Raw genomic sequence first — 26,015 nt, 5'->3', positions numbered from 1 at the left:
ACTTTCACTCGGTGTACAAATATTTTTGCATTTCTTTTGTAGGTTCATTCCAGCCATCCAATGAAATGATGCTAAAATTCTATAGCTTTTATAAGCAAGCCACCCAAGGACCATGCAATGTGCCAAGGCCTGGTTTCTGGGACCCTATTGGTAGATACAAATGGTAATAATTTATTAATAGTTAATATACGACCTCGGAGTTTGAACTTAGACTGGTTTATATGATGAACAGGTCCTTTTTCCCCAAGACTTCTCTGAAAGAAAATGTATTTTCTCGCTAACACTTTCCTGATTCATGAATTGCACAAACTGTTTGGATTATGTATGTTGAATCGAAATCATCACACACAAACCCCCCCCCCCCACCCCCCATATAAGGCTCTATGTGATATCAGTTCTTTCTCTATAGCTACATAATGTGTGTAATCAGGACTCGCCTTAGTGTGTGGGGCCCATGGTGAATGAACTGCAGAAGGGCCCAGGAACGCTGGCTTACAGGAAGTTACAGGAGATGGGACTAGCATGGCTGTATGGGGCCCAAGGTGATTGCTCCTGTTTGTCACCCACCCACCCGAGGACAGCCCTGTATAAAACAGCATATGATTAAAACTGCTCTCCTTGTCTTCATAAGAGAGGGATCCTGCATTCAGCTTCACAAAAAAAGCTTTCATTTTTATAAAAATGTTAACATTTTAGGTAACTTACTGTTTCTTTGATTTTGTTGAGGACTTTATTATGCAGATGCTGCTAGTTAGATATTGGTTAAGTTTTGTAATTGTTTCATGATGGTAACTACCATCAAAGGAGACCTTTTCTAGTGGAAAGCAAGTCTGAGGCTGAAATGGCCTTAGGAGTGATGTAAGGAACTATTTCCTCACAGAAAATTGGAGGGAATAGCCTCCTAGTGAGGGCAAGAACAGGATGAGATAAAAGCAGCTGGTTCTTTAGCTGCAGGGAATACCGGATGTGAAGTAAGATGTTGGTATTATAAGAGGAAGTGAAGATTTGCAGACAAGATGGACCCTGTGAGCTTTATCTGCTGTTTGTGTTCTGTGGTTGTATTACTATCTGGAAATTGTCATCGGGAAAACATTTTATATAGTGGAAGCAGGAGGAAGACAGATGGGTGAAATACAGGCCATATAAGGATGGATGCGGAAGGGGAAGGGAGGGCAAATGGAGAAATGAAACCAAAATGTGCACAGATGATATAAGTAGCTTTGTTAAAGTAAAATTAAAGCCTAGAGCATTTTGTTGGTTTTGCATACGTTATCTGTGAGGTGAACAGATTGTATTTCAATAGCCAAGGGTAGCAAAAGTGGAATACATCAGTAAAATGGAATGCTTTCTTTGTCAGCCTTTCTCCAAAAAAAGAGCAATGTGAATTTCTTTTCTTTTGAAAAATTTATTTGATCAGACTTCTTAACCACTAATCCAGCAGGGGAAAAGTAGCATCCAAAATATGCAACAAATAACTAAATACAAACCCATATAAAATCTACAAAAACATAAGACAAATAATTGATTAGTAAGTTACATATGTAACATACAGACAAAACGCTATTTTGGATGGGGATTACTTGATATAATGATTGAAAAATTGAAAAATCGGTTTTCAGAATCGGCAAATGCTGGCAGTAGATAGGTCTGTCATGATCACAAAATAATAGTGCATATTTATTTCATCTTGGCCACTGTGTTGTGAGATAAATCAAAGGCAAACCAGTAATCGAGTAAGTTAAATAACATTTATGCATGTACTGTTTTCCCTAACAGCTGTCTCTGCCAATAACCCAAGTTAATAAGTTCCCTTCTTCAGCAGAAAACAGCTTTGCTAGTATCAAAGCTGGCATAAAATTGTTTTCCTTTGCACAGAGAGATACTTTGAACTTCTCCCTACAGGTTACAATTGTAGAAAGGACATCAGGGTCTTGTTTAATTTCCTTAAAATTAGATCCATGATGTGTTTTTTTTTTTATTATTATTATACGGTTCCCCTGGGGCACCTCATGATGCAGGGATGTATTATGACTTGACAGTATCCTTTGACTACCTACCCTACAGTGCTTGACTGTTTGAGAATATCATGCTAACCATCTCAAAATTGGCCATATTGAAATGCTTCTTACAAGTGTAGAGCCTGAATTATGATTTATGCAAAAAGCTTGTAAGTTTGCATAAACAGTTTAAATCCTTGAGCAAAAGATGCCGCTTTTAATTTCCTGTATAAGGAAGTGAAAAAATTCCACAGAAGAAATTGAGCAGACAAATGATCTCACAAAGTCCTGGGAAACTTTCCCGATCCTTAAATTTAGCCCTTTTGGTAAAAGCCTTCAGAACTGTCTGCTGTGTTTTTCTTACATTTTTTTTTTCCTTTTTGAAGTTGTGAGAAATGCACTATTTTAAAATAATACAAATTGAAGCAGTCTTAACTTCTTACCACCACTCCAAGAGGGCATTCCAGGCATCCACCACCCTTTCTAGGAAAAAATGTTTCCTGATGATCCTGGGTCTATCCCATTGGAGTTTCATATAAATGACCCCTAGTTTTACAACTTTTTTTTTTTCCACTGAAAAAAGTTTGCATATTATGTGGTAATATCATTCAGGTATTTAAATGTCTCTAATCTGTTGTATTTCATCATTAAATGTCTCTGATAGATTCAGCAAGGTTTGGAGTCATAGGGGTAGTTGGGCATTTGGCATCCAGAAGAAAGGCCTCTGCCTATGCTTTATTTATTTTTTTTTTAAGATTTTCTCTTTTTGCTGCTGATGGTGTTCTACTTTTAGCACAGTACATTTGTGGACGAACCCTTTTGACAAGGTCAGCTTGAGTCAGCCATGCTGAAATGTCTCTTCAATAAAAACAAATGCAAAACACCTTGGTAGGGGCCAGGATTCTCTTCTGTCGGATGTCTGTCTGCTGAACTTTGTGCTGCAAATAAGCTGGTGTTCACAGTTTTGGATTTTAATGGCTTTGGGTCCACAATTAAAAAAAAAAAAAAAAAAAAAAAAAAAAAAGTGCAATTGGTACCTTAATTGGCAGATTATAAAAAGGCTAATGATGGATTGAGCGCAGAAGAGAAGGAGCACGTCGAGGCACTACTGACAGAAAAGTACATGGAAGCTTGCACTGCTGTTGCTATTCTACATTTTATGAATAATGGAAATCTTTAGTTTTTCTATGCTGTTTGGTATATTTTACAAACACTGAATTAGATTTATAGAAGTATATACAATATAAGCAAACAACTAAGAGCAAAACATTTTGACTGCTCTGTTTAGTCCTGTTTGTAGATTTTTCTCTTGAAGAATTGGTGCTTAGTGAATGCTGTTAGTTATCTTTACCATTTGCATAGTTTATTCAGGAATACCCCAGTGTGTTTAGAATGGAAAGGGTGGAAGACCAGATGAATCTTAGATGGTAATTCAGATTGATCAGCTCTACTTCCTTATCCTCCTGCTACACCAGTCTAGACTAATGTTATCTCCACTTTGTAGCAGATGGGACAGAGGTCACACACTTTTCAGTGACCTCATCACTTGGTGTATATAGGCTGGTACTACACCAGCAGTAGCCAGTATTTCTCTGGCTCTGGCAGTGATCCCTCCTAGTCTTTCCACAGAGTTGGTCATTTTTTAATCAGTAGATAAATCACAATTCAACAAAAACCTCCCCAATGATGATCACAAACCAGCAAAAAACCATTGGTCACTAATTATCTATTTCTTTTTCCTTTTAACTTTTACTCTCTCCAATAGAACAGAAGTCTTAATAATACTGAGATTAAATTTAAAAGTACTGCAAAAAAGAAAAACTGAAAGGGAAACACTTCAGATAGCCCACACTGGATTCAGGCAAACCCCATAAAAACAGACATAAGACTGCTATCACATGGGGAAAAAAAATACCTTTCAAATTCAGAAATCTTGCATTACTTATTTATCTAAAAAAAACATCCAATGTGTCAAACTAAGTATTCAAATAGTAAATAATGTCTTAAGTCCCAAACACATTATTTATCCAGTTAAACCTCACCATGGGACATGTTTTGCTCCATCTGTTTCAGGGGAATCTTCAGTCATTTTATTCCACATCACAATAAATGAGTTCATGCAATGATTGACTTCAGCCTACACAGTGACAAAAGAGTGTAACCAATGCCTCCATTGTTGCTCATGCTGGATAAAGTCATCCTTAATCTCCACCATGAGGATGCAGATGTACTGCATCAATCACACAACACAGACGACCAATAAAGGAATGCTGATTTAATAAACCCTTGCTCTGACCCAATATGGCAATTTCTTATGTTCTTATGCTCAACAAGCGGCGTGTCAGTCTTTTGCCTTGCAAAACAAATTTTATGTTAAGACAGTTGGGTCTTTTGCTTGCGGGTTGTCTTAACAGCGTACGGTAATTTACATGGGCATTTGATTATATAAACAACATAGGAAGTATCCCAAGATCAAGAATGTCTGTCTTAAATCAACCAGACTGGTTGGTTTCAATCATTGCCTGGACTCTGTTACTGTTGATGTGGAGTAAAATGATTGGGTTTTCAATTTGTCTTTCAGATTGAAAAATCAGAGGCACCTTTTTCCAAGGGGTTCTCTGATGCGAGATCATATGTTATAAGGTTTGCCATATGGAAACAATAGAGTATTGTGAAAAGATCACCCAGAAGCAGCAGAAATGAAATGTGGGCCACATTGGCATTTAAATGGATCACTACTACATTTGAATGCATTTTTAAGTATTGTGTTTGGGACTTTATTTACTATTTGACCATTTAAGTCTGGATGCACAAAGACATGATGTTTTTTTGTGGGAAAGGCCCCACTATCACGGGGTGGGGGGGGGGGGGTGGAGCTGTGATAGTGGGCCCTTCCCCTGAAAATTATTGCAGCTCTATTGCCGTGTTTTGTCTTGCCATTTAAATAAACTTAATATTGTGCCTGTGTTGAGCCAAACGAGGCTTCCTTTGTTAATGACAACCGCCGCCGTAAGTACTTAGCTGTAAGATCATGGCGTCTCTTAGGCTCAGTTCATATGTCAGTAAACCCCCGACTTGTACAAGTTTCGAAGCCATTCTTTTTCAAGGGTTGTCCAAACGTTGTTCATTCACTGCTGGGACAAAATTTGCTCTCAAAATTCATCGGTGCTCAATCCTTACTCCAACATTTTAAAGTCACCCGGGTGTTGGAGTAAGGATTGGAGTGCCAGACCGCCGGTAACTTGCTGGGAAGGGGGCGATTGAGCACCGATGGATTTTGAGAGCGAATTTTGTCCCAGCAGTGAATGAACAATGTTCGGTCAAGGGCAGGACAACCCTTGAAAAAGAATTGGCTTCAAAACTGTACAAGTCGGGGGTTTATTGACGTATGAACTGAGCCTAAGAGACGCCATATCTTACAGCTAAGTACTTGCGGCAGCGGTTGTCATTAAAAAAAGGAAGCCTCGATTGGCTCAACACGGGCACAATATTAAGTTTATTTAAATGGGATTATAATTTAGTAAAAATTTTACACATTTGGCACAATAATAGAAACATATATAGGAGGAGGGTTGGTGCAATAATGCTTAAAAAAAAAAAAAAAAAAAGCGGCATGGCCTGGATGGCCATAGCTTGAAAGCAGATGAAACCACCACCTTCACCCTAAAAAAATGTTTTGAAAAAAAAAATTGAATTGAAAGTTGAATAATATCTCAGGTGCTGTTTGTGTTTAAATTTAATTTAAATTAACAAGGTTGGGTTCCACAATTTTTGATAATTTTCATATACATGATGGAACCCATACCAGTGATCTTGCAATAGTTGGTGTTTTGTCTTGAGGCAGAATACTGTTGGGCCAAACATTTTGGCATGGTCCCTTTATGTGTGATGTTGGGCCCCCAGAGCAGGCAGCCACTTTTGCTTTAAAAAGTCCATCAAACAAAAAAAAAAGGCCAAAATATTCAAGCCTTATGCAGGGGTTAAATCTGACCCTTGCCCCAGGGCTGCCACTTGAGACAACCCTAACAACTAAATTAAACACATTTTAAGCAAGTGGTTACCCAAGGATGGCCCCTGCTCCCCCTAACCCAATTACCAAGTAGGCCATTATGGCCACAGGAACACCCCCCCCCCCCCCCCCGACCCTCCAAGTCCTTGAGATTCAGTGGTTTCTAGCGGGTGGACATCCTACCCTAGACCTAATAATCATGAAATCCATGTAAAGAAAGGGTCTGGGTTGTCGTTTTTCAAAATGGTGCAGACTTGACCTTGTCCCAGTCACTGGACCTCGGTCACCTGGGGCTGGGGCAAGGTCAGATCAGTGCCTTTTTGAAAAATGTTGCAGATCAGGCCCGGGGCTAGGATGTGCTCCAGGCCCTTTCTCTTCATGGATATCGTGATTTGGAAGTACTGGGATGTGGTAGGGGGTGGTGGCCTCCACTAGAAACCAACAAATGTTTAGGATTTGGAGGTATCGGGGGGGGTGGGAACCACCATAGACCAACTTCTAATTTTGGGGAGCTAGGGGGGAGGGGGTTGGATCTGAGGTGGGCTATCAGATATTTTGTGTTGTGCAAGGGGAGAGAGGGGTTTCCTTGGGCCGTAATGGACTACATGGTAACGGGGGGACCCAGTCGGCATGCAAAATTTTTATTTGGTTGTCGGGGCCACATTTGAGTGGCAGCCCTGGAGTTGAGGAGGGGGATCAGGTTTGAGCCCTGCGGAGAGCTTTACATTTTGCCACTTTTTGTTTGTTAGAAGGGCCCTTTAAATCTAACACCGGAGCATCAGGACCTGCTTTAGGGTCTCTGTTTCTCCATTACATTAAAGTTTCTCAAATAGGTATAGTTACAATATGTATAAGAGACAGTGAGACAATAGCTCATCTGAAACAAAAAAATGTCCTTTATTTTATTCTAAGATTTGAGATTGTGGGGCTCCCTTGAAACTGTCCAAGAATAATCTTTTTTTTTTTTTTTTTTTTTTTTTATGATAGACAAGCCCCTTTTTCCTTTGTAAGAACTTTTCCACCAGCTGTTAGAGCTGACAATATTTTTAGGTCCAGTTATTGCTTTCTCTGAACATTTGTCATATGTCAGGATTGACAGGGCTTGAACTGGCAGCCCTAGAAGGAAGAGGCTAGGAATCTGCAGAGGAGGCAGAGAAAGGTGAGGGGACATTGCTAATTGTCCTGCTACACTAGTCTTCACAAATGGGTTATCTCCACCTACCAGCAGATGGAGACAGAGGACACTTCAGTATCTAGGATGGTGCTGTGCAGGCAAAGGCCAGTATTCTCTGACTGAGCAGATGAATAGGCATGTGAATGATGGTACAGTAGGAAGTTTTGGCTCCCAGGCCCTCAGCCTTTGAGCCTTATCCCTGGTGAAGTGAGATCCCAGGACCATCATTTTTGCACGGTTTTCCTCTAGCAGGCTTCTAGGGCAACAACTTTCAGGCTGGTTATTTTTCCCCTAGTAGAGCAGGATGCCTGCTCCTAGGGCAGTTGTTTTCCCTAGTGGCATAAGTCTTCCTTCTAATTTTCAGAGGTTTGGCCTGGTTAGTAGCTCCATAAGCTCCTGCGGGACCTGGTTGAGCCTTGTAGGTGAGGTCCTACAAGGCTCCTTTTTCATGCAGTCAAGCAAGACTTTTCCAGGGCTTGCTTGATTGCATGAAAAAGGAGCCCAGCAGGCTTTGACGTGGAACCTTAAACAGGCTACTTTCCTTCTCTAGGTTGGGCCTTTCTCTGCTCCTCCCCAGCCCTTGCCCTTCCCACTTCTCTCTTTTTCCCCTCCTACTCTGCTCCTTTTTTTACCTCCTTAATTGGCCCTGCTATCACAGCAGTAAAGTTGTTTTATTTGAGGAGGAAAAAAAATCAAAGCAAGATGAGTCTAGCTGCAGATACTTCTGGGGGCTCCCACAGGGAAGGAAATTACAGCAGAAAAGAAGGGAATGTCTGTGTTTGGGAAGCACTCCAGGCTGTCTTCAGATATCAGCAGCAATGGAGAACCTTTTGGACAGCCTTCAGATAAGTCTGTTTCAGTCTTCGTTTGGCCACTGTGAGGGTGAGGTCATTATAATGGGTCCCCTTACAGTTTTTTTTTCAGCCAAACAGTTTTCTTCTGACGTGAAGCAGGACTGCTGTGTCTCCAGCATGGTTGGATAAGTTTAAAAAGAAAAGGAAATTTTCCTTCCTAAGTGGGTTCTCCATCTTGGGACAGCCTCAGTTACAAGTGGGAAAATGGAGTAGGCTGTCCCTGCCCCCCCCCCCCCCCCAACACACACAGCGTACTGTGCATTGGCAAGAGCAGCAGCTTGTGGTTCCCCTGCTGTCTTGCTCCAGTTTTGCATGCATGGTGGTTCCCCCCTCCATTTCTGGTTACTGTGGAAGGAGGGCTAGTGAGCCTTTAAGGTCCCTGATTGTAGCAGGCAAGCTGTGCTGCCCAGAGGCCTAGTGGGGGGAGAAAATCCGAGGGCTGCATGACAGGTGTAACTTTTCAGCCTCTTTCATACAGGGGTCAGATTCTGTGCCTAAGCATGGTATGGGAGGTGTTACACCTGCCTTCTCCCCCACTTCTTTCCCAGCGGGTTGGCGCAGGAGTCCAAGGTGGCTAGTTCCCTCTGAACTCCAGATGTAATGTGTGAGTTCTGTTTTCGGTTTCGTTCAAAGGAGATCTATTTCTCTGGTATCACATACCAGGGTGAGGAAGCTCCCCTGGAAGACCCTGAATTGAGGGGGGGGGGGGGCTCAGAAACCCCTTAGTCTTTCCTTCCCAGAAATCATGTGTTCTTGGGCAATTTGCTTCAGCTCCCATTGCTTCAGGTGCTCACTTAGATTAAGATGACTGAAACGCAGACAAGACTCAATGGATATCAGTCTATCTGTTTTGGAGGCTGCTGTTGATTCCACAATCTGCCATAAGGTAGACATCCTGGAAGGTGTGGGAAACGTCTAGTGAAGTTTGAGGAATGATCTAGAGTCTGGCAGCTAAAATTTAATGCTAAAAGAAAATGCAGGGTCATGCAGTTGGGATGCAGAATCACAAGGGATGGAAGTTTCTGAGTTCAAAACAGGAAGTGAAGGTGATCATATCTGATGATCTTAAGGTGGCTAAACAGGTAGATAAGACAAATGGTAAAAGCCAGAAGGATGCTTGGGCGCATAGGCCTGTCTCCTGTGAATTTATTCTTTGGGGGTATTTAAATGTCTATCACATCTCCCCTTTTTTCTCCAGGGTACGTGTTTAGATCTTATATTTTATGAAAACAGATGACTACTTTTAGTAGCTAACCTCTGGACAGACTCCATTCAGTTTGACAGAGTGTGTGTGTGATCTACAGAATTGTATTCAGTAGTCCAAATGAGGTCTCACTAGAGATTTATAGAAAGGCCTGTGATGGTGCATGAGTACATTCAAGAATTCCAGACTGGTGTCCTGGTAGATCAGGAATTGACAGATGTAAGTCAAAATCCCCATTTTAAATTTGTATGTGCTCATTCTACCAATAGTAACACTGATACAGAATGTTCTTTCACTGGGGAACATGATTTGATTTGGGGAAATCATGGAAGAGCTTACCTGAACAATATTAATTAAATGTTTTTTATGTTCCTAGGGATGCTTGGAGTGCCCTGGGAGATATGGCCAAAGAAGAAGCCATGATTGCTTATGTTGAAGAAATGAAAAAGGTAAGGAAACGAGAATGCTCGGGACAGAGATGGATAGACCTGAACACAGATGCGGACTTGCTTTTATTAACAAAGCAAGTAAAACCTGGGCTTGGGGCTTACTGGGTAGTAAAAGGTGAACCCTGAGGGGCTTCCCACTTGTTCTTTGAGCATCTAGGAACGCCCCTTTCTCCTACAGCTAAATCCAGCCTCCTTGTGAAATCTGACAGCTAGATTTATTTGCTAAAATGAAGGGGGGGGGGGGGGGCAGTTTTCAGCCCTAAGGTTTGTCCTGATAGTTAAACAATTAAAATAAATTGTATGTACAATACAGAATAACTTAAATATAATTCAACAATAAAATTTTAATTTTTCACCTATGAGTTTGTTTCCTCATTCTGTGGTACTCGGTTGTCTGATTCCTGAACCTGGTTGTTCTTTCCGTGTTAGTTTTTGTGTGTGTTTTATTTATTTTTTTTTCTGCATCTCTTTCCATTTCTCACTGTCTTGTCCAAACATTTCTCATTTCACTTCTCTTCATCTCACTTCCTGCCCTCATTACCTCAACTTTAATCGTTTTCTTTAAAAAATCTCACATTTTTTCACTTTCTTTTGCCCCCACTCCCTTTCCCGATCCTCCATTTGCCCCCCTTTGTTTTTTCCATTCCTTGATTACTCTCTTCTTTCAGCCTCTCTCTTTCCTGCCCCCAGTTAATCTCATTTCCTCAGGGCCAGGGCAGCAATCTGTCAGGGGGACAAAAGGAAGTTGCAGCAGGGATGCAATAACAGCAGGAGCTCTCTGCTCTGGTATCCTTTATAATAGGAAGTGCGAGGGAAGGAGAGGAGCAGCCATGGGAACTGTCGACGCACATTCGTATTGCATCTTCTGCCACAGCACTCCTCCTCCCCCTCCTCTGACTGGAGCTGATATGGTTTGGTAGGACATCTGCGTATAATACTTAGTACTGTCCTTTTTTTTTTTTTTTTTTTAATAAACTCTTTTATAGGCATTCAGTGTACAACAGCAAAAGCACAGAATATCAGAATAAGTATACAATGATTGTAAAACTTAACATATAAAACCCAATAATTTAAAAAAATGAGACATTTTGGATAAATTATAAGCAGCATACAATGTTAGAATAAAGTACAATTGGGCTGCTAGGAAGAGAGAAGAGCTATAAATCCAATAAGCAAAACTCAAAGACATCAGACCTATAGTGCTGATGATGGATCCCCCATAATGTATTGTATCTAAATTGCTCATCTTTCAAGGTATTATGAAGACACTAAATACTGGCAATTTCTCATTCTTGAGCTCACCAATATTCTAAGCATGGGTTACATTTCCAAAATGTAGCTATGGTGAAGCAGGCTGCCAACAAAAGCTGGCCAACTAGTGACCTGTACTGTCCTAATTTTGAACTCTGCCAGCAGTTACGCTTTAAGAGCACTACTTGGATTGACTGTTCCATTAAGGCTATGAGTTTGAGTGAAGAAACTGACTTGTCTTACACTGGTTTCCTGCTTGGTAATTGAGAAGACCAGTCACTTGGCATTGAGCCTTCCTGAAGTGATCGTTAATGTTTTATATTGAATGGTTGGCAAACTTTAACAAAGAACAGAATTACTGTTTGAGGTATTCATGCCACATTCTGTACTCTTGTTATGAGCTGGCACAGAGATACAGAATTGTTCACCTTTTAGGTTGCCAGTTCAGGGACAGCAGGCAGGTTGGTAGTGACAAAAACCTACCCATCTAGAAGCCAGAACATTAAAGGTGATCATTACTTTTATGAGCGGGCTCAGCAGAGAAGTCAGAGACTGAATGGACACTCACTCCTAGAGGTCATCTGTCCAAAACAGAGCTGAGGTACATTAGAGCAATGTGAAGAAGCTTCCATTGCCGCTATGTTTATATTCTGTAGATAAATGAAGGATTTTTATCTTTGGCACGCCAGTCAGTTGTGTTTGTTTTGTGAACACAACAATTCACTAGGAAAAACATTACAAGGTCCATATTGAGCCAGCAGATAAACTTACCTGGGCAGCTTGCACTGTTTGTTCAGTGGCACAGATGCACTGCTGAATATACCCAGACAAATCCCAAGCTATCCAGCTAGATTTACCTAGATAACTAAATGCCTCTCCTCCATTAATTCTTTTCTGACATCCATCCATCTTGCACTCAACACCTCAAAAACTGAACTTCTTCTCATCCATAACAAACAGACTATCAAGCTCTCTCTTTCCAATGACCCTAAACTCTCCACTCTCCTGGCTCCATCCCCTGTACGAAACCTTGGCGTCTTCGTTGATGCGCATTTGAGCCTGAAATTCCATATTACCTCTGTCATAAAAGGAGGATTTTATAAGCTCATGGTTATAAAAAAGCTCAAGCCCCTACTCCACACGCATGATCTCAAAACTGTCATACAAGCCACCTTATCATCCAAGCTTAATTACTGCAACTCCCTCTACTTAGGTCTCCCCCTCTCAACTATCAAGCCCCTACAGATTCTGCAAAATGCTACTGCTAGGATAATTAGTAATGCTCGTAAATCCGATCTCATAACCCCCATACTCAAGGATCTACATTGGCTCCCCATTTCATACCGTATACTTTTTAAAACCCTTACCTTAATACACAAAGCCATTCACGAACATAATCCTTCATGGCTTAGCGTTCCATTGAAACTCAAACACTCGACCAGACCCACTAGAACGAACCGCAATTTTACACTACTAGTCCCCCCACTTAAGAAAGCCAGTCTTACAGCCACAAGGGCTCATGCATTGTCTATTGCTGGCCCAACACAATGGAATAACCTACCTTTCAATCTTCGCCAAGAGTCAAACCTTTGTAAATTCCGCAAGATGTTAAAGACCTGGCTCTTCTACCAGGCTTTCCCAGACTAATTCCCGCCGACTCCTGCCCCTCCTTTTCTGGCATTCGATTCCAGCCTACTGCCTCATGATGATCTGCCATACCATGTTTTATGAAATATAGTTACTTCTTTTGAATATCTTGTTTTGTTTTTTATTTTACCCTCTCTGGTTTCGTACTGGTAAACTCCTACTTCTTCACTGCTTCCTATAAATTATTCATTGGTTGTCCTGTTTGCCCCCCCCCCCCCCCCCCCCGTTTTATTGTAATTTCCACCTTTTTGTTAAATTGTAAACCGATATGATATGATGTGTATTTTAATGTCGGTATAAAAAAAACTGTTTAACTATAGAGTTGCCTCTTGGCCCAACTGACCTTGAATATCTGAGCTACTTGGCTAAGTTAGCTGGGTAACTTCAACTAACACAGAAATGCCGCCCCCCCCCCCCCCCCCCCCCCAAATTCTTATCGGGATACATTTTACCCAGGCGATGAATTAAGCAAGTAAAATTTATCAGGTTAGAAGCTCAGGAATTTAAAACTTAGGGGTTGTCTGGGTAATTTGAAAGATGCCTGGCCAAATACCTTTTGAATGTGGACATCTAAATATGTAAATTTCAGATGCTTTATTTCTTAATTTCACATATAAGTATCCTGTTGCTGGGCACAGGAATTTGAATGTTATCAAGCCTGAACATGGCACCCAGTCAATCACGCGATGGACATGTGATTTGAGACCTGATTCATGTCCTAAACCTGGCCTAGCACTACTTCTCATCAGCACAGAAGGAGGGCGGAGTGAAACACACACACACGTAGATAAATCACAACAGAAGAATGTGTGGCATCAAAATATACTGGACAATAAAAATTTAACATCAAAAGATTACTTTTATTTTACACATGCACACTAGACAATGGCACGAAACTCAGTTCACATTAAACAGTTGTGTAAATGTGAAGGACCTTGACGCGGCCGTGTTTCGCATCAATCTGCGTCAGAGGGATCGGAAGATTCTAAGGTTGTATAAAGAACAATATATTTATTAACAGCTGAGGCACCCGCTGGAAAAACAGCTTAATGGTCAAAATGGAAGAGTTATTAGAGTTTAATTCGTGACATAAAGCTCAATTTGGATCCTGAAAACATCATGAGGAAATTTGCTTCAAGGCCCCCAATGTTTCAAAAGGGGAACTTTATTGGGAAGAACAAACCGGGTGGATCTCCTAACGAGAGGGGTAAGTAAGTGATGAGACCGGCAAGTCTCTTAACCCAGTGTACAAGAGATTTACAAAGTTTAAATCATGATCAAGACCGGGCACAGGAGCCGGCATGGAAGAAATTGTTGTAAATACCCGATATCTTGGAAATTGGAGGTACTAGTAATATTTAAATTTTTAATATTTATAAACCAGACCAGAAGGTTTCCAAATGTCAAAGTGAGGGGGAAAAGTCAGCAAATGTTTCAGCTGCGATATATAACAGCTACTGTTTAATGTGAATTGAATTTGGGGTCCTTCACATTTACACAACTGTTTACTGTGAATTGAATTTCGTGCCATTGTCTAGTGTTTATGTGTAAAATAAAAGTACTTTTTATGTTAAATTGTTATTGTTAGTATATTTGATCCCCACACATACTACTCGTCAGAACATGATAGGCTCAGTTATTTTGTGGTACAGTTACGATGATTTTTCTTCTTGTTCTATGCAGTTCTATTTTTGTTTTTTTTTTTGTAACTTATTTTTATTGAGTTTTGAACATAGAAATCCAAAATGTAAAATGTACAAGCAACCCACAATAACAGGTCTGTTACAATAACGACAGACAACGCAATGACACTTGTAGCAATGACATAGGATTCTGTAAACCACATGTAGTCAAGAAGCGCCAGCATATCAATAAAGCAAAAGGTTCTAGGTGTGCGGGTTCCAATCTCAAATACTAAATCAACCGATATCATAAAAGAACAAGGCAGACATAATGGGGAAGAATCAGTAGCACACACTTTGGCATTCAAGATAAACAGTTATAAACAGATTAACAGTTCCAACTAATCCCCAATCCCCCCTCCCCTTCCCCTTCCCATCCCCCCCCCCACCCCTGGAACTTGTGTGAGGGATAAGCCATAGTACTGGACTAACACAGCAAATACCTGGATGATGTACGAAAATGCCCATGGGTGTGAGTCTAGCTATGAGTGCGAATTACTCCACTGAATGATTCCAAGTGCCCACAAAGACCGTTCCCCATCCAGTACCTAATCAGGGTATTATGTTAGGCTTAAGATATAGCTCCAACGGCTTCCAAATATTACCCATAATTTTCTGTCTGTGTTCAGTAGCTGTTTGGGCACAGGTATACTCCAGAGTGAATAGCTTGATCAACAACCTGAACCATAAGTCATGTTGAGGAGGATCTGCGGAAATCCAACAAGCTAAAATGGCCTTTTTCCCAGTCAGGCTTACTCTACGTAAAAATTGCAGCTCATACTTTCCTAGTCCCACAGTGGAAGTCTGCATCAGCCCAAAGAGCCAGAGAATAGGGTCTGCAGGGAGCTCCATGGAGAGCAAAGAACTGCAGGTACCAATAAGTTCCGTCCAAAACAAAGAAATAGCATTACACGACCAAAATTGATGGGTAAAGGTGCCCGTCATTACATTACACTTGGGGCACTTGGCAGAGGACGTAATGTGGGCCAAGAAAGCCCTGTCAGACGCCATATAATACCGTCTCAAAAATTTAAATTGGATCTCCCGATACAGCACATTCGCTGACCATTCCGGGATCTTCTCAAAGCATGATAAAAACTCCTGACTGGTAAGAGTGAATTCAGGCCATTGCACCCATTGTTGCCAGATTTTGGTGACTACATCACTCTGAAGATGTAACAGTAGGGCCTGATTGAAAGTCGCAATCGTGAACTTTTGCGGTTTGTGAATAGAGACTACTTTGTGAACCACCCAGAAATGAGGCGTAATCAGCGAGGTCATTTATGCGTATTACAAAAATCACGCAATTGCCTATAGGCAAAATGGTCTGAAGGCGCCAGGTCGAATAATTGTTGCAAGTCCGAGAAGGGATGAAACTGATCCCCCTCAGAAGAAAAACACTGATACAACCAGGTTAATCCCTTCTCCCTCCATCTGTGAAAGACGGAAGTAGACATCGCTGGAGGAAAAAGTGGGTTACCACAGATCGTTAGGAAAGGTGTAAGTGACGGGGAAAATTTCGCCTGAACGCATAGATACGCCCAGGCCTTCCGACTTGCCCAAATCAGCGGTTGCGTTAGTAACCCCGCAGGCATTTGGGCTCTAGAGAGTTGGAGTAGGGGGTTTAAGGACTGCTGTTGCCACCAAGAACAAAGGAGTGCAAGGGGAGTGTATTGTGACGTATTACCCAGAATATCTTTCACATATCTGAGAAGGCACGCTAGATTATATCTACGTAAATTGGGACATCCCATACCTCCTTTTTTGGGGGGCTGAAATAGAATCGTTAAGGATAAACGAGCTTTACGTCCATTCCAAATGAATTTCCGAAATAGAGCATTTACCCCCCTACAATCCCTCCCCGTCAGCCAGATCGGGGTCATTTGTAGGACGTAAAGCCATCTGGGGAGAATCATCATTTTGAGTAATTGTATTCTTCCAGAGATAGACAAGGGTAAACCTTGCCATTTCCTCAATAAAAACGATGTAGCCTCTAAAAGTGGTTCCACATTCAATCTATGGAAATCCCGCACATCGGACGGTATCTGAATACCAAGATATTTCATATGTGTAGTTACCCATTTAAGAGGAAAAGGGCCTCGCCACATAGGCTTCACTCTACCCCCAACATCCAGAGCTTCCGATTTATCCTTGTTAATACGGAGGCCAGCAAATTCCCCATACTGCTCCAGGATACCCAACAAAGGAGTTATGGACCGCTGTGGTTCCGTAAGGTATATTAATATATCGTCCGCAAAAGCAGCGATAGAGAATGTTTGATGGACTGTGCCATAACCCGGTATGGAGGGAGAACCCGCTATTTTCCTAAGTAAGGGATCAATAGCCAAAATGTACAAAAGGGGTGATAGGGGGCAGCCCTGTCGCACCCCTCGTTGTATAAGTACCTCTCCTGACTTACCACCGTTAGCCGTTATGTGCGATTTGGGCTGAGCATACAACATATGAAGATAGGTCAGAAAGTGTCCCTCGAATCCGTATCTCCGTAATACAGAGAATAAATATGGCCAAGACACTCGATCGAATGCTTTTTCCGAGTCTAGACCAATCACTAAGGCTGGGGAACACTGCGAGAGGGAGGAGCTCATAGCTGAAAGCAATTTAAGAATGTGCTTACAGGCTGGTCTGTTTTTAACAAATCCCACCTGATATTCTGAGATTAATTGCGGGAGTATCACGTTAAGTCTGTTGGCTAAGAGCTTGGCAAGTAACTTTAAATCACAGTTCAGCAGTGAGATAGGGCGGTAAGACGCCGGAAGTAGCGGATCTTTACCGGATTTGGGGAGAACCGTTATATATGCCGTATTGAAAAATGAGGGGAATGCCCCCTTATGGACTGCATCATTAAAAAAATCAGTCAAATGGTTGGCAACATGATGTTGTAGGAGCTTGTAAAAATCAAAAGAAAAGCCGTCAGGACCTGGCGCCTTCCCCAGTTTACTAGTTGAGATGGCAGCTAAAACCTCCAGGGGTATTATAGGTCGGTTAAGGAACGATATCTGAGATTTAGTTAGATTCGGTAACTTAAGATTCACAAAGAATGCTTCTTCTTCTTCTCTGCCTCCTTCTACGTCATCTGTGTATAATTGTTCATAGAACTTACGAAAAACCTCACAGATTTCAGCTCGGGAGGAGACCCTAGTGCCCCCCTCAGTACGCATGGCAGGAATAAAGGTCTTCCCTCTATGAGCTCTAACCAAATTGGCAAGATGTTTCCCCGCTTTGTTACCAAACTTAAAAAAGTTCCTTTCCGCTACTTGAAAGGCCCTTTGTGCCCTCTGATGTAGAACACAGTTCAGATCCCTCAAGACAGCGAAATACGCCCTCTGAGAAGTAGGAGACGGGTGGGAGGCAAACTCCTGTTTTAGCTTACCCAATTTACCTTCCAATTCCAGAATAGTTTTGTTAAGATTTTTCGTTCTAGCCGCTACAAAGGAAATAATTTCACCCCGTATAACGGCTTTAGCTGTTTCCCAAAACAGTTGCGGATTCGAGGTATGTTGGCTATTGTGATTGACAAACTCTTCCCATTTGTTTTGCAAAAAAGTTTTGAAGTGCAAGTCAGAGCGAAGAAACCCAGGAAATCTCCACAGCCTTTCTCCACTGTCCCGAGCGTGAAAATGTATATCCACCCAAATTATTGCGTGGTCAGACACCCCCTGTAAGCCAATCACAGCATCAGAAACAAAATGTAGCCCTTCTTTCGGTATCAGGATATAATCTATACGTGATAGGGAGGCATGCACCCTAGAAATGTGGGTAAAATCTTTTTCTGTGGGATGTAACGTCCGCCATATGTCCAGTAAAGAGAACTCAGAACATAAGAATGGGACCCCCTTACCCTCCCTGTTAGGGAGCAAGGCACTCGAAGGCGTCTTGTCTATGCAAGGATCCGCTGGTAGGTTGAAATCCCCCGTCACAATTAAATAACCCTTGGCGTGTTCTACCAGCTGTTCCAATACAAAAATGAAAAAGGGGTGAGAGTAGGCATTAGGAGCGTAGAGAGTGCAGATAGTCACTTCTTGACCATTAAGATGGCCTGACACCAAGAGAAATCTACCTTCCTCATCTCGCACCGTGTTAGAGACAGTAAAAGAAGCAGCTTTATTTACTAAAATAGCTACTCCCCCTTTCTTCCCTTTAGCCTGAGTGTAATAGCAATCACCCACCCAATCCCTTTTGAGTTTACTGCTTTCTAGTGCAGAGAGATGGGTTTCCTGCAAACAAGCGACCGTCGGTTTATGGGATTTAAGTTGTTTGAGGATTTTATAGCGTTTAACCGGTGATCCCAGACCATTGACATTCCAAGATATTATTCGGGTGTTATCAGCCATGAGAAAAATAAGGACCCATTGTAAGATAAGGTAAGAATCACAGTTCTATTTTTAATCTTCTACTGGCCAATGTCAGCTGAATTTTGATGTGCCAGGTATTTGACAGTTTATAGGTGGGGCTTGCCTTTTAATCTGTCGGGGATTGACCATGACTCTGTAGGCAAGTGTACCTGTTCTGTATTGTGGTATATGACATTTGCTGCTTTGGACACATGCAGATCCTCGAGAGTATGCCGGTGACAGAGAAAGTGGAAGAATTACTCCAAGTGATTGGTCCATTCTATGAGCTAGTGGAAGACAAAAAGCGAGACAAAGGATCTGATATAACATCAGGTTGGAATACTGAATTCCCTTTATTTTTCAGTACACATTATAAAGCTAATTATAGATCATGAAGATTAACTTATTGCCTTAAATAACTTTTTTTGTTCTAATCATTTTTTTTTATTTTTTTTTTTAAATATCTGTATAAATAAATTTCCAATTTGTTTGTATTCCTTTCCCATGCCAGTACGACTGGAGAAAATCACACAATCTATAGAAGGTAGGAATGAAAATCTATGTATATTCATTCCTATCCTTTGTTTAATGTGCTGGTATCCCATCTGCTCTTATTTTTAAGTTCTCTGTCATGGGCACAGAATGGGAAAGAGCTTTTTTAAAGAGGGTCTCTGTAAAAAGGATGTATGCAATAAAGCAGGCTCTGTCATGGAGTACTAGCTTCCATTTTTACATGGTCTTTCTGCCATCACGTTTCTATCAGCCTATCTTATCTGCCATCCACAACTACTACTTAGCCCACTCCCCCAGAGATCCTATGTAATTTACCATGCTTTCTTAAATTCAGATACTGTCCTTCTCTCTACCACCTCCACTGGAATGCTGTTCCATGCATGCACTGCCCTCAATCTAAAGAAATATATCTTAGATTACTCCTGAGTCTACCCCCTTTAACTCATTCCAGAGCTTCCTTTCCACTGAGAGGCTGTTCATGGATACCTGGAGGTATTTAAGTGATTTTCATATCTCCCCTATCTCACTTTTTCTCTAGGGTATACATGTTTAGATCTTTAAATCTGTCCCTGTGTGCTTCATAGTGAAAAACATTGTCCATTTTAGTAGCCACCCTCTGAACCATCTCCATCTTGTTTGTATATGGTTGAAGGTGCAGTCTCAAGAATTGTACCCAGTACTCCAAATGAGGATTCACCAAAGACTTATTTATACAGAGGCAATATCAATTCCTTTTTCCTGCTGGCTATTCCTCTCTCCCTATGCACCCAAGCATTTTTTGGCTTTTGCCATCACCTTATTCACTTGTTTGACCACTTTGAGATCATCAGAGAGAATCACTCCCAAATCCCACTCTTTTTTTGTGTATAAAACAATTTCACCTCTATGCTGTACACTCTCCCTGGGGGTTTTACAGCTCAAATGCATGACTTCAGATTTTAGCATTAAATCTTAACTGCCAGACTCTAGATCATTCTTTAGTCCTCATTAGATCCCTTGTCATGTTTCCGCAACTATCTGGGTATCTACCCTGTTGCAGATTTTGGTATCATCAGCCAAAAGATAAATCTTTCCTTTTTTTTATTTTTATTTTTTTTAAATTTTGCATTTATAGATATATTACAATATCCAGAAACCATAGAAAATAGAGATTATACAATATATTCACATAAAGCAACATAATCAAAGATTTCTCATGTATTTAAATCTCTAATCGTTAAGGTAATGGGGGAGCCATGAATTAGTAATAAGGAAAAGGAGCTCAGACATTTATGAAATAGCATTGGAAATATCCCACTCATAAGATACCAACCACCTCCTTTTTTTTTTTTTTCCGCTTTACACCTCATACTCTCCCATCCAGAAAACCCCTTAATTGTTCTGGTTCTAAGATTACATATTTTTCATGATATTGTACTAGACATCTGCATGGATACCTTAGTATCATATTAGCCCCTCGATCTATTACTTCTGACCTCATAGAAATAAACGTTTTCCTACGCTCTTGTGTCGAACGAACTATATCTGGCTATATCCAGATCTGTTGTCCGTGATAGTGAGTCGTCCTATTTCTAAAGAAACATTTCAGAACTAAATTCCTGTCATATTCAAGCACAAAGGAAACTAACAACATTCCTCTTGTTAAAATTTCGGTTTGTATCAACATCTCCAATATCTCCGTGATGTTCATTGAATACTGTTCCTGTGTTTCTGTTCCCTGCAATGCTATAGTTTTCCTGGCTATTCCTCCTCAGGGAGGAATAGCCTAGTGGTTAGGGAGGAGGAATAGCCTAGTGGTTAAAAGTAGTGGACTATGAACCAGGAGACCAGGGTTCAAGTCCTGCTGTCGCTCCTTGTGACCTTGGGCAAGTCACTTTACCCTCCATTGCCTCAGGTACAAACTTAGATTGTAAGCCCACTGGGGATAGGGAAATACCTACAGTACCTGAATGTAAACCGGTGTGATATCTCGATTGAGATCAAATGTCGGTATATAAAAAAAAAAAATATAGATATATAGATATATAAAGCCTTAGTTATCACTGGAATAATCTCCTTAGGCATTTTAAGGCATTCCGTCATGTATGTTTTAAACATATCCACTGGCAACACTTTTTTTCAATTCTGGAAAATTAACCACCTGGAGATTCAAATATCGAAGAGAATTCTCCATATTTTCAAATTTTTTTCTCTGATACTATCAGATTTTAATTAAATTTGCTTGTACTTTTTCCATCTATGTTTTTTCTTCTTGTACTTTCTTCAGCTTTTCTTGACATTGAGTTACAATCTTTTCTATGTTTAATCCTCATTTGTTTGTCTCTAGAAATGCCTGAGTTAGTGTTGATATTGCAGACTTAATAGACACCAAAGCCGACCATACAGAGTCCAAAGTCACAATCTGGGTTTTCTCAAAGAGAAAACCAGTACCTGAAATTAATTTTTGCAGTTCCTGAGGCTTGCTGGTCTCTGTTCATTGCCGGTACAGCCATGGGGGGCTTGGTGTAGACGTGGTTCCTCCCAGTGGGATACTCATGTCTCCCTCACTTGCCTCCTCTCCATGCAGATCTGGGGACGCTGATTCTCTCTGCCTCAATCTCGGGGATCGCGTTAGCTCGTCCTGTTCAGCCCCAGTCTGACCTTGCGGCGGAGATGGCTTCTCTGGAGCTCCCGGGCTCAACAAGATCATCTCGGCCATAGAGAAGGAACCGAGCTCCTGGTTCCCTCTCTCAGCAGCCCTCGTTTCCAGAGTCTTAGGGGTGGAATCAAAGAAACTCTCTCAGTTTGTTTGCTGGATGCCTTCTTCTTTTCCAGGTAAAATGTTCTTTAATTTAGCTTTATGCTTTGTGTGTGGCATCTTGCAAACTTCCAAATTGAAAAGGAAATTTGAAGAAGAAATTGAGAAGTGCTAAGAGTTTCTCCGGCATGTCTTATGGGTCGGTCATTTTGGCTCCCAAGATAAATCTTTCCTGATAGCCTTTCAGCAATATTGCATATGAAAATATTGAAAAAAAATGGTTTAAGGATTGCCTGCAGCACACTACCTGTAGCACCCCTTAAGAGACAGAGACAAGATGGAAGCGGTACAGAGAAGGGCGACCAGAAAGGTGGAGGGTCTTCATCGAATGACATACGAGGAGAGATTGAAGAATCTAAATATGTACACCCTGGAAGAAAGGAGGGAGTAGGAGTGATATGATTCAGACTTTCAGATACTTGAAAGGTTTTAACGATCCAAAAACGACGACAAACCTTTTCTATCAGAAGAACCAGAGGTCACAAGCTGAGGCTCCAGGGAGGAAGACTAAGAACCAATGTCAGGAAGTATTTCTTCACGGAGAGAGTGGTGGATGCCTGGAATGCCCTTCCAGAGGAAGTGGTGAAGACCAGAACTGTGAAGGACTTCAAAGGGGCGTGGGATAAACACTGTGGATCCATCAAGTCCAGAGGACGTGAATGAAGAGGGGGTGGCTCGCATACACTATGCTGAACAAGCAGCAGCCCTCAAGATAGAAGGGCTCAGAATAGAAGAACAACAGTAAGCCGCAAAACACTGCACGGAGCGGCAGTAGCTACAGAGGCATTCAAGTGGGATGCCAGTGGTCGGTGTTCCACCTTCATGGAGTGGAAGGCTGGAGTGGCATTCACGGAGCAGGATGCTAATGGTATACCACCTTCACGGAGCAGAAGGATGGAGGGCTGCCGTCTCCAAATAAAAAAAAAAACCAGAGGGGTGGGTAAGAGTATGTAAATTTACCGGTTAGGACATAGGCTATAGGTATTGCCAATTATTAGGCTTGTTCAATATTTGTTGATTGTTAATGTGACTCGCGAAAATGAGGGCTACTACCTGGAGATGGTGCCCTTGTTCGATGTGCATGCACATGGTTGGTGAGACTCCAGCGTTGCTCTGGGCTTCAGCAGCAAGAGGAAATGTGGAAGAAAAAAAGGTTTTGCATTCACACAATGAGATGTGGCTTGCTTGTTACGGCAGTTGCTTCCCCAAAACCAGATAAGCCGATGCTTTGCTTTCGCTGCATGTCCAGCGTGGCTCTCTGATACAACGGCAGGGGGAGTGTGGAGGGGAGGATCTGTATATGGACGGCGACCAATAGGGTCAGAGTTGCATAGTCTGGGTGGACAGAGGCATGGGTGTGGCTTGCTTGTTGCTGCGGTTACTACCCCTCGCTCTCTGCATTGATGGTGGGGTGGAAGAGAAATAGAACTAAAGGGTACTAAAAACCAAGAGTAACAAGTATGTGAAAAAAAAATACATAGCTTGCTGGGCAGACTGGATGGGCCGTTTGGTCTTCTTCTGCCGTCATTTTCTATGTTTCTATGTTTTTCCTCTCCCAATCCTTTAATATATTACTGAAGTTGTGAGAGGCCTATGCTGATAAGACTATTTTGTTTCTTTCTGAGGCCTTTGATTTAGTCAGTGGTTAGGGGCTATACCAAATTTTCCTTTTACTCCTGTCTCTGAAATGTGTAAACTTGACCTCTGTAGAATTTGAGTAGAAATTTTAAGTTATGGGAATTATGCTCCTTTCAGGCAGCCTTAAAGCAAGGTGCCTCCTAATCCCATAAATATAGTATTAAATATTAATATAGGTTAAATGAGGAGAGGGTATGGTGGTATTTCCCCCCAAGCTGCATTTTTTAGAATATACTGGGCCCAAGAAAACTGCTGTACCTCTTTCCCCTTTCCTGCTGAGCTCTGACTTATTAGAGGCCAATCCAACAGTTGGTGTGTAGTATTTTATTTTATTTTAAAATATTTATAGTCAACCATTGGAAAGAATAGTTCATGGCAGATTACAAGCCTTGTAGAATCAAAAATATTCAGAAGCATATCCCCATTTCGTCACAAAAAGAATACTAAATTTGAATATCTTTTTGATGTACACAGTGGTATACTCCTAGCTTGGTGTACACTCAAGGAGCACTTCACAAGTTAGCTAGCTTTGAGTTCTATCTTTAAACAAATTATTTAAAAAGTATCCAAAGTTCAGTAGTCAGAATAACTTTAGATTAGACAGATTAAATCAAATCTAAATTTTTTCTAAGTGCAGTTGTTAGCAAATCTATATATATTCCTTTTCCCTTTGGACTGAAGGTAGAAGTGCAGAAGCTGGAAACAGTTTTGGTAAGAACATGACCATACTGGGTCAGACTAAGGGTCCAAGCCCAGCATCCTGTACTCCAGCAGTGATCAATCCAGGCCATAAGTACCGTGGCAAGTTACCAAAACTAAAGTCTATTCCAATGTTAATACTGTTGCTAGTAATAGCAGTGGCTATTTTTCTAATTCAATTTTATTTAATAGCAGGTAATGGACTTCTCTCCAAGAACTTATCCCAATCCTTTTTTAAACGCAGCTACACTAGACTGTACTAACCATATCTCCTGGCAACAAATTCCAGAGTTTAATTGTGCGTTGAGTGAAAAAAAAGTCTCCAATTAGTTTTAAATGTGCCACATGCTAACTTCATGGAGTGCCCCCTAGTCCTTCTATTATCCGAAAGAGTAAATAACAGATTCACATTTACCCATTCTAGACCCCTCATGATTTTAAACACCTCTATCATATCCCCCCTCAGCTGTCTCTTCTCATAGCTGAACAGCCCTAACCTCTTTAGTCTTTCCTCATAGGGAAGCTGTCCATCCCATTTATCATTTTGGTCGCCCTTCTCTGTACCTTCTCCATCGCAACTATATCTTTTTGAGATGCGGCGACCAGAATTGTACACAGTATTCAAGGTGCGGTCTCACCATGGAGCGATCAGAGGCATTATGACATTTCCTGAGTGAGCAGTACGTTTCTCATATGAAACGCATTGATTTGGGCTTTGTCTTGCAGTGCATGTGTACTGTGTATTTGGCTTGAATTTATTTACTCTTACGCCTGAAGATGTAATTGACTTTTGTGGAGAAAAAAAATGTTAGTGGATGTGCTGGTATGCTTTTTGTTCTTAAAACTCAAATTGCAACGCCATCTACAACAGGACTATTTAAAAAAAAAAAAAAAAAAAAAAAGGATAAAATCAAGGTACTCCAAATGATGCTGCAGGAGGAGGAAGTGATGTCATTGGCCCAAATGGAAGCTTGACTTGGAACTCCTTCCTCCATCTGGCAGAATCCTCAGCACATCGCAGCCATCCACAACTTTTCATTTGGGAGAAATTACAGAGGTAAAACAAGTGAAAGATGGTAGTGAAAAAGAAAGCAATGGACTTCTACTGCTTTTCATTTGCCAAAGTGGGTGGGGAATCTAGCGAGGACTGTGGCGGGTTTGAGACAGGCCGTACTTAGCCAGAAGAGTAGACTCTAATGGGCACAGATCCCATGGCAGAGAACGGTATACCCTCACGAGCAGATTTTAGAGAGTGGTTCTGTGAGATTTCACCAGGTTATAAACAATAAACTGAGATAATGGAATTGATGGCAGAAAATATGTGAGGGAGAAGGCAGATTTAGGATGGAGGAGAAAATTATATCCACTTAGATGCGCAAGCTGACACTATTGAATGGCTGCAGGGTCAGTGCAAAGAGCTGGAAGAGAAACACTTATTCATACAGAGAAAAACTGGAGGACCTTGAAAACCAATCTCACTGCTGCAACCTCAGTTTCAGGGGCGTGGCAGAGTCTCCTGAGTATAAGGGCAGCAAATAGTGGCTGGCACTTGCAAAATCATCCTGAATGCTAGTGGAGGTGCTGAGAGTGAGTCAGAGATGATATCGTGCTAGAACACATACCATCAAGCACTGAGCCCACGGATAATAAGCCAAGTGACATAATAGCATGTTTTTACAGCTCTTCCTTCAGGGAATGGATCCTAGGGTGGCTGCGCAAAGCCAGATGACCTGGCAAACAGGAAAGGCC

At 41.4% G+C, this 26,015-nt stretch overlaps 1 protein-coding gene across 3 annotated transcripts in view; it reads left to right on the top strand.

Annotated features, from left to right (window-relative positions):
* The window catches only part of ACBD5 (acyl-CoA binding domain containing 5), a 101,238-nt gene that overhangs the window by 24,812 nt on the left and 50,411 nt on the right, over positions 1 to 26,015 (top strand). For 2 of the 3 annotated variants that reach the window (XM_029588651.1, XM_029588649.1), the window contains exons 2-5: positions 43 to 163; positions 9,615 to 9,687; positions 18,838 to 18,952; positions 19,131 to 19,163. In XM_029588651.1, coding sequence (XP_029444511.1) covers positions 66 to 163; positions 9,615 to 9,687; positions 18,838 to 18,952; positions 19,131 to 19,163 — 319 coding nt within the window. In that variant the 5' untranslated portion in view covers positions 43 to 65. The remainder of the gene's footprint in view (positions 1 to 42; positions 164 to 9,614; positions 9,688 to 18,837; positions 18,953 to 19,130; positions 19,164 to 26,015) is intronic. The other variant, XM_029588650.1, reaches the window with a different exon arrangement.

The sequence above is a fragment of the Rhinatrema bivittatum genome, chromosome 2 (genome assembly GCF_901001135.1).
Source record: "Rhinatrema bivittatum chromosome 2, aRhiBiv1.1, whole genome shotgun sequence".
NCBI lineage: Eukaryota > Metazoa > Chordata > Amphibia > Gymnophiona > Rhinatrematidae > Rhinatrema > Rhinatrema bivittatum.
The sequence above is the reverse complement of the archived record's forward strand: the minus strand, read 5'-3'. Positions and strand labels throughout refer to the sequence as shown.